This window comes from Podarcis pityusensis (assembly GCF_964106645.2).
Source record: "Podarcis pityusensis genome assembly, chromosome: 8".
Classification (NCBI taxonomy): Eukaryota; Metazoa; Chordata; class Lepidosauria; order Squamata; family Lacertidae; genus Podarcis; species Podarcis pityusensis.
The window spans coordinates 43,699,661-43,717,393 of NC_138033.1; the positions used below are offsets into that span (position 1 = coordinate 43,699,661).

Below are 17,733 nucleotides of genomic sequence, written 5' to 3' on the forward strand. Positions count from 1 at the left end.
AAGACACCACCCAAGAAGCTGGTGTAGTTATTTTCTTTCCAACTTCACCCCTACCTTCAACCCTGGCTGACACTTTGCATCTGGCTATTCTTCCACCATCAGTTTTCCCTCCTCACCCCATTATGCTATCTTTGCCCACAAAGGCAGAAAGCAACCTGTGTTGATAACATCACTATAGCAAACATAGGAATCACTCTCCTTCTGCTCCGTGACTATGCCGATGCCGTTTTTTCATAAATCCATTCCATCACATCTGTGCTTGTGATGATGTGTGTGTGTTTGTGTGTTTGTGTGTGTGTGTGTGTGTGTGCGTGTGTGCGCGCGCGCTTCAATAGTATCTTATCACAAAGTAAAACTTTTCTCTCAATGTATGCATCTCTAAATTATTTATTCTAAAATATGTATGTATTTATTTATTTTACACATTTTGTGTGTTCTTTTTGCCAGGGCAGGGGGATTATATCACAAAATTCAGTGATATTTATAATTTGAAAGACATTTACATTCTGATCCTATTATTAGTAACCTTCTATACAATCATTTCAAGGCAATATACAATATCATCCCCCTACCCCCAACCCACAAAAAACCAGTTATAAAAATGGAAGCTACATTTAAAACAAAATATAAAGCATGTATTAGTCTGGGTGATTTGAATTAGGTCGCTTCACCTAAACATGTGGGCTAAATGAAATTCTCTATATATGCTAACAAATGTTCTTATAATATACTGCACTTTTATTTAAAAAAATAATAATTTAATATGAATATATAAACAAGCATTAGACTTGTCATCTGAATCTCCCCTTCCCCATATTAGAACATAAAATGGAGTCACCCACTGTTTTATAATATTGACTCCACCACAGCTAAATACAAGAGTGTAGAGGGAATACCACAGTAAAGAGCTGGTAATTTTTAACCTTCCACTGCCTCCTTTGGAAAAAAAATGAACTTTAGATAATTGTCTGTATAATTTCCAGTTCTGTTCCTTTCAGAAAATCTGAACTTTAGATAATTGTTTCTTAAGTATTCTGAAACTTTTCTCTGACCTTTAGTCCAAGAGAGTAGTAATCAAGCATATTTTACACGGTCACTTCCAACATAGCTGCAGTTCTACTATTTTTGTGATCGGGTTTGCTAACTCTTTAGAAGCTGGAAGGGTGGGGATATCCTTTTCCTAGGAGGTCCCTCAGAGCTCTTTCTCTATATCACTATATAAAAGTCCAGAAGTAACTTACTGGCTTATTAGTAGGTGGGTTCATACCCTCTAACCCCCTGATTTTAGAGGGACATCCCAGATTCACTGAAGCCTTTTTGGCTTCCGTTTCAGTCTAGGAATGTCTCACTTTCTGTCTCCAGAAGAGCCACTGATATTGGGGAGGAGGATGAGCCAGCCAAACCTCTCCATGGCTGCCACTGCCAAAGTCCAGCCCCAAGTGAGGCACAGGCTCCAGCAGCTCTGCTCTGCTCTGCATTCCATTAACCAGGAGCCTCTGCAGAGAAGGCCCGTTCTCATGTTGCCATCCTCCTGACCGCTCGAGGAGGAGGCACATGAAGAAGGGCCTCAGAAGATGATCTCAGGGACTGGTTAGGTTAATATGAGAAGAGGCGGTCCTTGAGGTATTGTGCCTTGAGGTCCTGAGCCATTTAAGGCTTTATAGGTCAAAACCAGAACTTTGAATTGGGCCCAGATACAAACTGGTAGCCAGTGCAGTTGGACCAGGATCGGGACAATATGCTCAAACCGTCTTCCTCCAGTGAGCAACCTGGCAGCTGAATATTTGACCTACCTATGGAATGCTTTAAAAAATAATTTGTAGTGCTTTATTTGATGATTTAATTTTGCTTGTAAACAGCTTTGAGGCTTTCCTTTTTATAAAGGAATGAATGAATGAAGTGGTATAGAAATGATTTAGAACAGGCAGAGGCACTCGGCCCCCCAGATGTTTTGGGACTACAGTTCCCATCATCCTTGACAACTGGTCCTGTTTGCTAGGGATGATGGGAGTTGTAGTCCCAAAACATCTGGAGGGCCAAATTTGCCTATGCCTGATTGAGAAAAATAAAATATTTTCAGTATAAATATCTCCAGATTCAGAAGCAGTATAAGGGAGCACCAGGTGAAGGGAAGGTATTATGCATTCAACATTGAGGGATTATTGGATGCATTTGTCTGCCCTAGGTGGACTTTTTAATCTGATTCAGTGGGCTCTTATTTTCTGAGGAATATGATAAATATGAATATAGTAGAATGCAAGGCCTTCTTGAGTATGGGAGGGGGGAATGTCTGGAACTATAAAAATGAGTTTGTCCTTTCCAGGGGAAAAAGCACTTCTGAACACAAAGTATGCTTGAATCATAAAATTATTGTGTGAAGTACTCCTTCGAAGAGCATGCAGTTAGTATCCTTGAGATTCTTGCTTTGCTTCGCCATTGTTTTGCAGTATAAACACACACTCTCCCAGAAAATTTCATTGTATAAAATGCCCAACATAGTTGCCAACTCTATCACTAGGGTTGAAACAAGCACACATCTGTCATGAAAATCAGAGATAAGTGATTATATAGATTGCCAAAGAACTACAGTGTACACAAAGATTTTTATCAGTTACATGGGGACAATGGTAGACAACCATTTAAATGCCTCTACATTGTACACACACACACTGCCCAGGTTGGATAATAATTTCAGAAGAAGAATGCTAGCCTGCTTTGCAGTACTTCAAATGTAAGCTTTTTGCCGGATATCCACTGATTCATCATGTACTAGACCCCAATGGTTAGCAAAGGAGGAGTAAAATACAGCTGGGCAGGTCACAGAGAAAATAATTCAAATTCTCTCTAGCAAGCCACAGTTGGATAATATTCAGTACAGCAACACTCCAAATCCAGATGAAATGGTTGGCTACTATATATATAATGCAAGAAAGGAAAAGGAATAAAGAATATACAAGATATATTCATGTCATAGGACACCTTCACTTGCTTATAGCACTATATGTTGTATTACAAAACCTGTGCTTAAATCTATTAAAACTGGGGTTATGGTGTTAAATATATTAAAACTGGGGTCATTGTTTATTTGTTTTACAATTTGATGTGGCAAAATATTTCCCATAAAATACAGAGGTTGATTTGTCATTTGGTGAGATTCACTTATGACTGGAAGTGGCAGTCTAGTGGAATATTTTCCCTTTAAACATTTTAGATTAGAGAGGTTAGGCAGTTGTGTGAACTAGAACCTGAATGCAAAAAGCAACAAGCTGGAAATCCAGAGACAGCCATGGCAAACTTCTGTTTGAATCCAAAGTGTGGTTAAGACCCCTAATGCAGCGAACCCCTCTGTTGTAGGCTCAGGTTGCATATAAGTGTAAATAAATCTGCAGTCTTGGGACATTGCTATAGGGGAGTCTCAACCACAACCTAATGGAGAACCCAACCCCCAAAACAGCACCACTGAAGAACAGCCTAAGGATGCCTAAAAGAGGGACAAACAGCTTACCAGATGCCCCTTCCTTGTGAGCTTGATTCATCGGGTTGGCCTTTCCAGTCCAATGAAAACCTTGATGGATTACCTCTGGCTTTTGGCGGAGGAGGGGGGATCTGTCTGGCTGGATGCCTGCATCCTGGGTACAGGAGAGGAGTGAGTGAGGTTTTAGCTAGACAGAACAGACAGTAGGGTGAAATATTATGCTGGTTTGGTGTGTGCATGTGGTTTGTGGTTTTGGAGAGATAGGCGGAGTAATCCAAATTCCCCTTGGACTGGGTAGGTTGGAATGCCTCCAAACGAGACATACTAGAGGCAGGGAGGGGCTGAGCTAGCCTGAAACCCATTGGATATTCAGCCAGTCTCACTGCCATCACCCAATGACTTTGGGCCTGATCTGGGCCAAACTGCTTGCTCCCACCTCCAACTATTACCTCCTTCATCATGTGTAGCAGGGCTGTGGAAGAGATGGTATCTTCACTAATCACAAAAGCCCTGTTGGCAGAGTTAAGGTGGAGAGGGGAGAGAGATTCAGATCACAGCCTGATTTGTCTGCATTCAATTGTTGGTCTGAGAAGTGGCCATCTGTTCTGCTTAAAGGAGTTGTAGAATACGAATATCACAAGGAGCGGGCATCTCCTCAAGCGATGTTGCCTATCTGGAACTGTGATCATACCTCTTGCTTCTCTAGATGGAGAGTTGTGTGTGTGAAGAAACACCTGACATTTGTGTGTCTGGGATATAGCCTACTGTACAATGGGCAAAAAATAGTCTCCATTGTCCCACCCATTTTTCTCCTCTGGCCCTGCCCACTATTGGCAAGCGGCCCCCACAAAGTTGCAGCCCTCTGGCTGGAAAGGGCTTTCTACCCTGTTCGTATTTCAAAGCCAATGTATTTCAAAAGACAGGTGAAATGAATGAATCTTCACATCCCACATACATATCAATGCTACTTAACTCATCTCACCACTGGCCAGGACTGCCATCAGCACCTGGCATCACTGGACAGTTCTCAGGGCCAAACACCCTGGCAAAGCTCAATATTGTTTTATTTTCTCTGTCCAGCTGCTAAGTCGAGCTGCAACTTTAATTCCTCACAATGCCCCCAATGTAGCATTACAGTGGTACCTCAGGTTACATATGCTTCAGGTTACATACGCTTCAGGTTACAGACTCCGCTAACCCAGAAATAGTGCTTCAGGTTAAGAACTTTGCTTCAGGATGAGAACAGAAATCGTGCTCTGGCGGCGCAGAGGCAGCAGAAGGCTGCATTAGCTAAGGTGGTGCTTCAGGTTAAGTACAGTTTCAGGTTAAGTATGGCTCTCCGGAACGAATTAAGTACTTAACCTGAGGTACCACTGTACTCCAGAGTATTTGTGGGAAATTAAAATGTCAACTCTGCTGCATTTTGCTACTGTCAGCAGTTAAGGCCAATGGCGATGGGGCCTCACCAAAGAGTGCCTTGCCAGGGGGCCCTTCAAACCAGCAGCTGGCCAAACTCTTTTGCAGCTCACTGTCAAAGCATATTCTCTGCATGCGGGAGGTCCCAGCTTTAATCCTTGCCCTCTCCATTTAAAAGGACCAGGCAGCATGTAATGGCAAACCCGTCTACCTGAAACCCTGGAGAGCTACTGCCAGTCAGAGTAGATAATACTGGACCAGATGTGCCACTGGTCTATTTTCTTATAAAGCAATTTCATACACCTGGGGATCCTGGCGCTTGAATCTGTGGGAAGGCTTGCATTTACAGTGCCTATAATTCATTCAAATAACTGCTGATTGGTCTTATTCTACCTGTGGTGAAATAAGAGGCTCTTTTGACAAACTGTGTATCACAAGATAAAACTATTCCTGTCCACTTCAGACAGTGGGTGGGAAAGGGACTGAATGATTGAAAACTCCCTCATATAAATAAAGCTCCCTACATAGCAAACACTTAACCTAGACTCTCTGCTAACCTAATTTCTGTGTGCATGAATATTCTTTCAGTAGGAAGCATCCAGTCACTCAGCCTAAACTGACACAGTGCTTGAAAAGCTCTACCCATGTGACACCTGCTACGTCTAAATTGGTACAGCCCAAGAACCATTCTACCACCTGATAAGCTGTTTGTCTCAAAAGCCATTGATGTTTGTGTCTAATTTGATGCCTTATGGACACATAAGTGGAATGGAAACTGAAATGGCAATTCTGCATATTTCCTCTCCTTTATGAGAATATTCAGCTCTCCGTGGCACAAGGTTGGGGATCCCTGCCAAGATTCTGTTAGTATGATAAGGAAGATAATTGAACCTAAAATTCATTCTTACTCACAAAATTGTGGTCACCCAGCTCTCTTACCTAGGCAAAAAAGCAGAGCAGCCAATGAAATCCCTTAGAAATTCAGGAGCATTCACTTTACCCAGGAAATGCAAACCTTATAAGAAATTTAAGGTAAAGGTAAAGGTACCCCTGCCCGTACGGGCCAGTCGTGTCTGACTCTAGGGTTGCGTGCTCATCTCGCTCTAGAGGCCGTGAGCCGGCGCCGTCTGAAGACACTTCTGGGTCATGTGGCCAGCGTGACGAAGCTGCAGCTGGCGAGCCAGCACCAGCGCAGCACACGGAAACGCCGTTTACCTTCCCGCTATAAAGCGGTACCTATTTATCTACTTGAACTTAAGAGTGCTTTCAAACTGCTAGGTGGGCAGGAGCTGGGACCGAACGACGGGAGCTCACCCCGCAGCGGGGATTCGAACCGCCGACCATATGATCGGCAAGTCCTAGGCACTGAGGTTTTACCCACAGCGCCACCCGCGTCCCACACTGAACTAAAGAAATTTAGTTCAGTGCAAACTTAGAAAATTCACACAACTCAAAACAATATGCAAAGAGAAACACAACTATCCTTCATTATGCACACTTACAATATTGTGATGAAGATCTCAGACTAAAAAATGCATACACAAATGCATATATTAGATAAAAATGCACATAAAATGTATAAAATAGAACTGAAAATGCACTTCTGTACCCTGGCCTTTGACACCTGAAATGTGTTTTCAGGAGCCATTCTATTCCCGTGACTATAATTTAACTGTTTTTAATTTGTTGATGCTGAAGGATGGGTATGCAGGAGTATACTGCAACCTGTTCTTGGCACATTATTATTATCATCATCATCATCATCATCATCAGTTGTTGTTGTTGTTGTTGTTGTTGTTGTTGTTGTTGTTGTATTTTTCACATGGCAGCTCAAAAAAATTTACAATGTTTTAAACAAAAACCAAACATGTAAATGCATTAAAACCAGCATTAAAGAAAAACAATCCAAAAGATTCTTGTTGTTTTTTTTAAAAAGGATACCAAAGTTAAAACATCCTGCACATGCAAAAATGCCACAAATAATTAAAAGCCAAATGCCTGATGAAAAAAAGCATGTTTTTGCCTGGTGCAATGACAGTGCCAGGCAAGTTGGGATAGAGCATTCCAGAAATGCACAGCCACCACAGAAAAGGCTTATTCTCATGTTGCCATCCTCTAGACTTCCCATGGAGGAGGCACACTAAGAATAGCCTCAGATGAAGATTGCAGAGTCCAGGTTGGTTCATATTGAAAGAGGCGGTCCTGAGCCACATAAGACCTCAGAGGTCAAAATCAGACTACCTCATAGAACATGTTTGCATGTGAACACCCAGCCACCCAAACCCATACCCACACCCTAGACACCAGGGATGAATTTCAGTGTCTGCAGAGCCACAGGCTCCAGATGTTAAAATAAAGTGTGTGTGTGTGTGTGTGTGTGTGTGTGTGTGTGTGTATTCTACAATAAGGAAGTTAGTGTTCTTAAAAAAAAATATCATTCAACATTAATTTGAAGTGAAATAGAAATTATAACCCAGGAAGCAGGGAGCTGTTTTACGGACAAGGGTATCCTTCAATATGTGTGCAACAAAACCTATTAGAAACATAATGATGATTAAGAAAAGGACAGCATAACATTCTGCAAGCAGGCTTTGACATTGCTCTTCCAGAAAAAAAAGGTTACTTCCTTAATGCAGTACAATTAGTCACACAAAAATAGCATTGCACATATTTGTTGGAGGATATAAACAATTATAGAGGTCTGTGTTCCTGTGCCATTCTGAAAACAACTTTGCTTGGGATGAGGAGGAAACCTCAGAAGGGCAACAGATTGGAGGGGGAAGGTTAATAAGTGGTATGGACTGCTCACAAAGCTCAAAGAGAAATTCAAATGACTTGCATGTTCTGTTACACTAGCTTGCTGTTTCTAGACACTTACATGGAAGTTAAATTCCACTGATTTCAGTATAATGTAGAATGTAGGGTTTCATCCAACTAAATTCAACTCAGAACAGAACCCATTGAAATTAATGAATCAAAGTTAATCATGTCCTTTAACATCAATGGGTCTACTTTGAGTAGAAGTAACTAACTGAGCAGAATTAATATGGTCAACAATCTTCTGTGATTCAAAGTATCATAGAAGGTGGAACAGATATTGATACTTTTTGATTCTTGAAATCTAGAGTATCAGCAACAGATTACTGCCTGGTATGTATATGAAGGCCTCCATCAAGGAAGAGGCCAGCAATAGCCAATGTGGCTATTGCAGATGTTGTTTGACTCGCATCAGGCTCAGTCAGCATGACTAAAGCTCAGGGACAATAGGAGTTGTCATTCAGTCAATACATTGACTGAAGATTGCTCTTACCATCACATGATTTCTCCCAGTCTTCAAATGAGCTGGTGTCTTGCCTACAGGGCTTCAGAGAATCCTGCAGGTATTTGAAGACTGGTTTCATGTCACTGCCACCTCCCTGCCCCCCTGCCCCATAAAAAATCCTCTCTTCCCCAGATTATCCATGTCCATTTCCTTGAACTTTTTCTTATATGCGTTGTTTTCCATACCCGTGACCATCTTTATTACCCTCCTCTGAACCTGTTCCAGTATGCCTATGTCTTTACATGCAGCAAATTGGTCCCATTCCTCCAGATGAGGTCTGACTAGTGGTAGGTGGGTGAGGGGGATAGAGATATTACTTCATACATTTTTTAAAAAAAAAACACAACAACAATGGTTCTAGAATTTGTTTGTTTTGGTTTTATTTATTGCATTTATATTTGTATCCCAGCTTTCCTCCAAGGAGCTCAAGGTGGCATACATAGTTTTCCTCCTCCCCATTTTATCCTCACAGCAAGCCTGTGGGGGTAGGTTAGACTGAGAGGCAGTGACTGGCCCAAGGTCACCCAGTCAGCTTCTTGGCCAAGTTGGGAATTTGAACCCTGGTCTGCCTGGTTCTAGGGTGTCATTGTAACCACAACACCCAACTGCAAGTTGCCTTAGCCAATTTTGCAGCTGCATCAAACAGCTGTCTCACCTAGTGATAAACTACTGCCCCTACTACTAAGCCAATGTGTTTCCCATTCTGTACTAGTGCATTTAATTCCCCCTTAAATATGTTAGGCCTGGTGATAAAATGTTGCCTTTCAAAGCAACAATGTTGCTCCCCTGATTCTGACAGGATGGGGAAGACATGTCCTGATGGCACAAGTCTGGGACATTTTGCTGGCAAAATCTTTAGCTTTGCCCCATATTAGTCCACTTTCTACCATTAAAAAAAAATAAAATAAGTGCAGGGTTTTAGCCAAGGCTAGCCCCACTCAATGTAGATCCACTGAAATTAATGGACATGGGCAACTTAAGTCCATTAATTTCAGTAGATTTACTCTGAGTGGGGCTTAGTTGGACACAACCTAGTAATTTTGAAGAAATAAATAAAAGAGCAGATTGAAAACATTGACTGAGAATCTTGTCTCATGAAACCTTTTTGCCCTCCCTGCTTTCCTCTTCCTCTCCTCCCCCCAATCCAGTGAAATCTGAAATGGTGCTTCGGAGGCAGAGTGAAGATTCAGCAAGTCAGCTGCACATCAGCACACATGCAACGCATGAGCCATCCATGGATATGCACTACTTAAGGGACTTAAGTGCAGCCGACGACTGTATCAATCAAACCAATGAAGAGCAGTCCCTAATGTGACAATCCACACATTCAGAAAATTATCTTTCAAGACTGTTTACTGTTCATTTGCTGCCTGACCTTCAAGTAAATCTGTGTGCCAGGAAATGAGGCCAGGGTAAATTTTATAACTCAATGACAGTAGAAAAGGGATCCAAATTTGTCTTCTTCCTTCCACGGTGTGAATGAAATGACAATTCTAGAGTGTGACAGGATTAAAGTGTGCCCTTCCTTTTCAAATGGAAATGCTAAGGTAAGTTGTCCTTCATACTTTGCTGACCTAACAACTTTATTGCCCCCCTCCCTTTTTTAGTACATGCTTGATACTAATTCTCCTTTACTCAAGCTGGCTTTGCATCAAGATAGGTTTCTATTTGAGGAGTCACTGAGTCCTTTGACTCAATGTTACTCAATGTTAGTCATATTCAGAGTAAACCCACCTAAGGGACCTAAGTTAGTCATGTCCATTAATTTCAATGGGTCTGTTTATTTAGTTCATAAAATTTACACACTGCTTGGTTCTTAAGAGCCTCAAATTGGTTTACAAAAAAAGATAAAACAATGAAATTATCCATAAGAAGAATGAACAACAATAATTTAAGACTTTTATAAAGTTAAAATAACAATAGATTGAAAACAGATTAAATCTTGCATCAGCTTTCTGAAAATTTGGGTATAAATGTTTTTAGCAGGCACTGAAAAGAATACATTGAAGGCGCTTGTCTGATATCAATTGACAGGGAGTTCTAAACTGTAGGTGCTGCCACAGTAAAATATCAAGTTTTTACAAATGCGGAACAGGTATTGTGTAGTACCTGTAACTCTGTCAGTTCCATTGACTGAAGTGGTTGATTGGGGATATATGTGGTAAAGGGAAAAGGGAAAGGAAAGGGGAAAAGCCAAGTGTGTCTCCCTGTGAAGAGCACCCCACGGGCAGGGAGCTACTGCTTGAAAGGGCTATGTTCATTTTGCCACCTTCCAGGCCTCCTGTGGAGGAAGCAGACGGAGAAGGACCTCAGACACTGATCACAGGGTCCAGGTCAGTTCATGTGGGGAGAGGTGGTCCTAGAGGTATTTGAATCCTGAACTGCACAAGACTTTATACATTAAAAGCAGCACTTTGAATTGATAAGCACACAATTCAATATCATAATATAGTACATAATTTTTCATTGTTATTCCGTTCCTTATTTACTTCTAGATGCCCAAATGTCAAGCTGTTATATGTGCAGCCTAATCACAAATTTCTACTCCTTCCACTTTAGAGTGAAAGCTCAACAGTAGCTTATATAAAACTACTTATTCAATGAAGAAAGAAAATGGCTATGCACACCTATGTGTTCCTTCCTTTTCCACTATCGCTCAGAATATAAAAGACCTCTACATATGTTCAGGGCTTTTTTCCAGCAGGAATTCACCAGAATTCAGTTCCAGCACCTTTTAGGTGGGTGCCATTGCCATTATAAGAAAACAAGGGAGGCGTTCCTGGTGAGTTCTGGCACCTCTTTTCCTAGAAAAAATAGCACTGCATATGCTGCTGTATATAGACATAGACTTCTTTGTGACACATTCCAAATACACTGACCTCCTCTATGCATTTTTTAAAAAAATGTTCTTGTAACATAAAAATTCAGGAGGAGTGGAATGGAGTACAGACCTAACCAACAGAACAGAGAAGGAACAGAACAGAGGAAATATGCTGATCCCTACATGACGTTAACAAAAAAATCAATACACTAGATATTTCCAGCACTTCAGAATTAGCCACAATCCAATTAGAAGATAAATCTGTCCTAGAAAGTTTTAAATTCCTTGGTGACTACCGTATCTTAAAATCATTCTAACCCAAGTTGTGACTTTCAGCACCAGTCCCAGACATTTTGAAAAAGACTGAAGCCCAATTCTCATTTGTGAAGAGAAAGAGACATTTGCAAAATAAACAGAACAAAGCAAGCAGAAAGAAATAAAACATGACACATGACAATCTGTTGTGTAAAATTTATGCATTATATATATTTACCTTGATTTTTCTCAATTGTGAAATTTGGATTGTTGGCCATTTCCTGTGGAAGGTTGTAAACAAAATAGTGTCCATTTTTAGGATCATCTTTGTCAATGGCTCTCATCGTATGAATGACCTACAACAGGATAAAGAAAACAAAAAGTTTTATCTAAATCAAAATCAGTTCACAGGTTTGACTAAACTGCACATGGGAAGGGGGGAAAGTTATGGCTGCAATCCTACATCCAATTACCTGGAAGTGAGCCCTATTAAACTCAATGAGACTTATTTCTGAGTAAACATTTATAGGATTGTTTTGTAAGTTTAAACCAGTCACATCCCAGTAAATTCATTGAGGGTGATGTGAACTAAGTTTGTTGGACATAGTTCCCACTGAAATCAATGGCACAAGTAATGACTAGCTTGCCCCATTAATTTCAATGAGATTTAAATCCAGCTAAAATAATTAGTCTGGATCCAACCCATGATAAAACTAGACTTATCTAGGATTGCCAACTTTTTTACAAGCCTTTGCTCCTGTGCCTTCTTACAGCAGCTTTTTCAGCAGATGTTAGCAAGAGATCATTGCCAAAGCTAAGCACTTTTTAAATTCTCTTGATTTTGGGTAGGGGGAGGGGATAAGCATATAATTCACTTCCTGCAAAATTAAGTCAACCATAACAGCCCTGTGCTAACCATTTTTTTGCATCATAGTAATTCCCATTGGTTTCAATGGGCCTCAATTTGGAGCAAGTATGATGGAGCCTGCAGCCTAAAAGTGTGTAACTTGAGCTGTGTTGTGCCCCGCATTAATCGCTAAGAAGCTCCAGGTGTTCCCTGTTCAGCAATTCTGCAACAGTGAGTGTGTTGGATGAGTAGTTGCTATTAGCTTCACTGTTTATTAACGCTGTGTCCTTTGACAGGTGTTAAATTAGCACAGCGAAGGTAGGAAGATTGTGTTCTCACTGCTGTTGTGAATAATTTCTCAGTTTATTTCATATATTGTTTTGTCCTTGCATAGAAATGCCAAAGGCTATAACTGCTTGCATTCCATGACATTTTGGCTCCAGTTTTATCTACCTACCTAGCCACCCACCCACTTTCCAATGCTCATCGCATCTCACTCTGAAAATTAATCTGGAAACTATCTGAGAACATCCCAGAGGATTTTGGGAAAACATAACCTGCATCTTTAATAAGAGACATTTGAGGCAGGCAGGTGGAGGCTGTCTTCAGGGCAAACTGAGGTTAGTGGGACAATGCCTCATTGGCCTAATGAACCAGTCTCCACTGATCTATGGTTAGACGCTTGCTTAAAACTTTCTCTTTCATGCCCACTTCCAGCTTCACCACATCTTGCATTTGTCTGAAGAAGTACTTCAGTACGATTCTACTGTCGACCGATTTAACGGAAGGGCTCCATTTGTTGTATTATGAGGGAGGGAGAAATGTATCTTTTACTTGCTCCGCAGCATGCACAGTTTTACAAAACCTCTATCATGCCATCTCCCCAACTTAATCTTCCTAAGATTAAAGCAAGATTAGGCTGAGTAACTGTGTAGACGGAGTCTTATTAAATGTAATGCTTGCATCTCCTGAATCTCTGTTATAAGCTTCCATTAAAATCATCCACCAAACTTACACGAGAAGTTGCAATTCTCACTCATCTTCACATTTGCTTTTTCTTTTACTAACTCTCTTCAACACGGCTGCTTTCCTCCAAGTTATGTGGGATGTCATATGAAATAGTGTTGGGTGTGTGCGTGCCAAGTTTGTTGTTTCAGATACTCAAGTCAAGAAATTAAGACTTCAGGTTCCCATAGCAACCTTCACCTCACCTTTATGCACATGCAATGCATACAGTGAAGCATTTTACCACATATACAAATATGATGTCATGCAGGCAACTGGAAATGTTCCTGCTATGTGGGCTCTGGCAAATGCCCAAGACCTTTTTGGTGCCCTGTTCTTCTTCTTCTTCTTCTTTTTTTTTTTTTTACTGTGCTAAAGGTAAGTCATATTTATCTCTTTCTCTGTGTGCTGAATGACTGCTTAATGAATGACCATTATTATAGTAACTCCTTGGCACTTTGCAGCATGGAGATTACAGCACAAGAGAATGAAAAGGAGGGGGGCATTCGTGATTGACCTGTCATTATAATGTTTTCCACAATTTATTGCTTTCAGTATATGCAGCACTGTGAATTGCCAGAACAATCTGCATAAGAAAAAAGTGTGCCTTGGTGGTGGTGAGGTGATGCTCTGAAGAATAACATTTGAAGAAACAGTCATCACATTATTGTTCTTTCACATTGTTGTACATTGCCTTGATCTTTTCATATAATGAAGAAAAAGAGTCTGGATTGGAGTCGGCAGTACAGTGGTACCTCGGGTTAAGTACTTAATTCGTTCTGGAGGTCCGTTCTTAACCTGAAGCACCACTTTAGCTAATGGAGCCTCCTGCTGCTGCCGCGCTGCCAGAACATGATTTCTGTTCTCATCCTGAAGCAAAGTTCTTAACCTGAGGCACTATTTCTGGGTTAGCTGAGTCTGTAACCTGAAGCATATGTAACCTGAGGTACCACTGTATTAGTTTCTCTTCTGAAAACCCTGCACCACATTGTCACTAGTCATTATTTAAACAGAGATAGTTTTATGATTTACTGTGGTTTTTGTGTTGTAGATTGTAAGATGCCTTGAGTTTCTGTGAAAAATATATAGGGTATTTTTGCTTCTCCCATATGCCCACTTGACCTCTTCAGACACTATTACTGTTGCCATATAATACTCCTGCAGTTATAAGAAATTGTTCTTTTAGTGTGGCAGCATCTACACTTTGGAACTCCCTGCCAATTCATGTCAGGAATGCACCTACATTGTATTCTTTTTTGAGGTGTGCTTAAAACATTTTTGATCAGGCAAGCCTATTCAGAAACATCAGTGTTGAAAAATCTTCTTCTTCTTCTTTTTTTTTTTACTTTTAGGTAGGTATCCATGTTGGTCTGACGCAGTCGAAATAAAAATAAATTAAAAATTAAAAATTATCCAGTAGCACCTTATAGACCAACTACGTTTGTTCAGGTATAAGCTTTTGTGTGCATGCATCTGAAGAAGGTATCTGAAGAAGTGTGCATGCACACGAAAGCTTATACCAGAACAAACTTAGTTGGCCTATAATAATAATAATAGTAATTTATTATTTGCACCCCGCCCACCTGGCTGGGTTTCCCCAGCCACTCTGGGCGGCTTCCACAGAGACCAAAAATACACTAAAATGTGATGCATTAAAAACTTCCCTGAAGTTCCCTTAAGATGTCTTCTGAATGTAAGGTATTTCTTTATCGCTCTGACATCTGATGGGAGGGCGCTCCACAGGGCGGGCGCCACTACCGAGAAGGCCCTCTGCCTGGTTCCCTGTAGCTTTGCTTCTCACAATTAGGGAACCATCAGAAGGCCCTCGGTGCTGGACCTCAGCGTCCGGGCAGAACGATGGGGGTGGAGACGCTCCTTCAGGTATACAGGACCGAGGCTGTTTAGGGCTTTAAAGGTCAACACCAACACTTTGAATTGTGCTCGGAAATGTACTGGGAGCCAAGGTAGGTCTTTCAAGACCGGTGTTATGTGGTCTCGGCGGCCGCCCCCAGTCACCAGTCTAGCTGCCGCATTCTGGATTAGTTGTAGTTTCCGGGTCGCCTTCAAAGGTAGCCCCACATAGAGCACATTGCAGTTGACAAAGCGGGAGATAACTAGAGCATGCACCACTCTGGCGAGACAGTCCGCGGGCAGGTAGGGTCTCAGCCTGCGTACCAGGTGGAGTTGGTAGACACCTGCCCTGGATACAGAATTGACCTGCACCTCCATGGACAGCTGTGAGTCCAAAATGACTAATAATAATAATAATTTATGAGGTGCTACTAGACAATATTTATTTATTTATTTATTTATTTATTTACTGTTAATTTAAATTCTCTTTAAATCTTTTAACTGTTTTAACTGTGTTTTTATCATTTTTATATTTTTGTAAACTTCTTAGAGGTTTTACTACAGACAATTTTTATATGAATTTTGTTAAACAATAAGTAAAACGAAGTAAATTTGTCTGGTGTGAGCCGGTAGAAAAGCAGAAAGGGGTGGGGAGCAGCCCTTTTTAAAATTTGCAGATTTGTGTAACGAATGCAAATCAGAAAGTGACATGCTTCTCCAGTGGATCTGAGATTAGCATTCTGCTATTATGGGTTCAGAATAAAAGCAAGAAGAATTCATTTGGCAGTGTTATACATCAACAGTTTTTAATGCATTCTGTCACGTCACCGGCAGTCGTGGTTGCCACTCTCAATTATATCAGGACCCAAAATAGAACACGTGGAGGAATGAACTGCATTAGATGGTTCACTCAGTATATTTACAGACTGCAAATAAGGTTTTCTAAGAGGTTGAGATGTAATCAAGTCCCCTAAGGTGATTCAAACTCAATTTAACTTAGCTGTTAAGTTAACCTACAAATCTGTAAATGTATTCAGATAGTAGAAAGCAATCACATTCTTTCTTTGTGTCAGATGATCAAGAATTTATTTGGAAGACACAAGAGAATTCAGATCTAGAGGAGCGCCTCTATATTCAGTTTATTCTTGTATTATTTTTCTTCCCACATGATTGCTATGCTGAATCTGCATTTGAAATTGATTTCTTTGTAAAACACCCACCCACTTCACACTCTCTCTTGGCACTCTGGTGCACGACTATCCTGTAAATTTTGGGTACCGCCACTTTATCATTTTTTTGCAGTCTTCAGTTCTACACATTTCCAATTCAGTTGGCAAGTGCTGTTTTTTTTTTTTTATCATGAAAATTCATCAATGCTGGAGTGCACATTTCTTCCGATAAACACATTTTGTGTGCAATTTTGCCTAATGTACACATTTTTGCAAAACAATCCCCCTAATATAATGCATTTTTGTATGTTATTTTCACTGATATAGGCATCTATATACATACTTTACCTAGTAAATGAATTTTCGTACACATTACCTGGCCAGAGAACTGCATTTCAAAATACAGAGAAGTTTAAATTATGAAAGATGGCTGTTTCACTTTGCATATTGTTTCAGAATGTGTGAATTTGATAGCTTTGCCTTTTAATGTGAACTGAATTTCTCCCCTATCCTTATATAGCACTGGATTGCTATATAAGGTTGGGATCCCCAAATGGGTGTCACCCTGCCCTACCATGAACATTCCAGTAACGTTGCTAGAGTTTTTTTAAAAAAGGGCGGTGGGGGGGGGCAGAAAAGGGGAACAAGAAAAAGCACTAGTGCAAAAGAGGTCAAACTTAAGAGTTGCAGTCCCACTCGCAGTGACCTCTCCCCTCAGAGCAAGGCCTAGTCTAAGGAGGTAAACAAACTGGACAAGGACAATATTCTGCAATTTTAAACTGACCACAACTCTATTGATTCCAGATATAGGTAGAATTTGGCGTAGGCATTGGGTGCATATCTCTCCCAGCCTTCTGGTAGATGGCTGAGGCATGACAGGGTCGATCATGGGCTTAATGGGTCCATCACAAGACGCAGGTCTAAATTGATGGCCCTTCCACGCTGCTGAACAAAGCTCTATGGCCCATTTGTCACACACCTTGGCTTTTGGACAGAGACTTCCAACTAGACACCTCTGACAGAGTACCCCTGTGGTCACACTGTTCTGAAGTGGAGGTGGGGCACCACTTCACCCCCCCCCCCATGAGATGATAGACTAAGGATTCCACCCCAGTGCCTGGAGATTCACCTCTGCTCTCCACCCCTGGTTTATGGCAACCAGGAGGCTATATTGGGGAGAGTGTGGCATATTCTACTCAAAAATGAGATTAATGTTTCTTTCTGAATGGACTGCTACCTTCCTGCATCTGACTCCTATCATTGATTTGTTCAGACTAGAGTGGTACCTCGGTTTTCAAACGTAATCCGTTCTGGTAGACCATCCAACTTCCAAAACATTTGAAAACCAAAGAAGTTACTTCTAGGTTTTCAGTGTTCAAAAACCGAAAAGTTTGACTTCTGAGATGTTCGAAAACCAAGGTACCACTGTGTGTGTGTGTGCGTATACGCACGCACACACACACACACACACACACACACACACATATATATGCAAAGAGAAAGTTCAGCTACTTGATCTAGCCCTAAGCAATGAACAGCTGAAATAAAGCTTTTCTTGTTATTTCTCTTAAA

At 41.0% G+C, this 17,733-nt stretch overlaps 1 protein-coding gene across 6 annotated transcripts in view; it reads right to left on the bottom strand.

Moving 5' to 3' along the window:
- Nucleotides 1–17,733, bottom strand: part of CDH8 (cadherin 8) — a 236,779-nt gene that overhangs the window by 15,019 nt on the left and 204,027 nt on the right. For 5 of the 6 annotated variants that reach the window (XM_081016514.1, XM_081016515.1, XM_081016513.1 and 2 more), the window contains one exon: nucleotides 11,528–11,645. In XM_081016514.1, the coding sequence (XP_080872640.1) occupies nucleotides 11,528–11,645 (118 nt within the window). Of the gene's footprint in view, nucleotides 1–3,505; nucleotides 3,630–11,527; nucleotides 11,646–17,733 lie in introns of all 6 variants that reach the window. The other variant, XM_081016518.1, reaches the window with a different exon arrangement.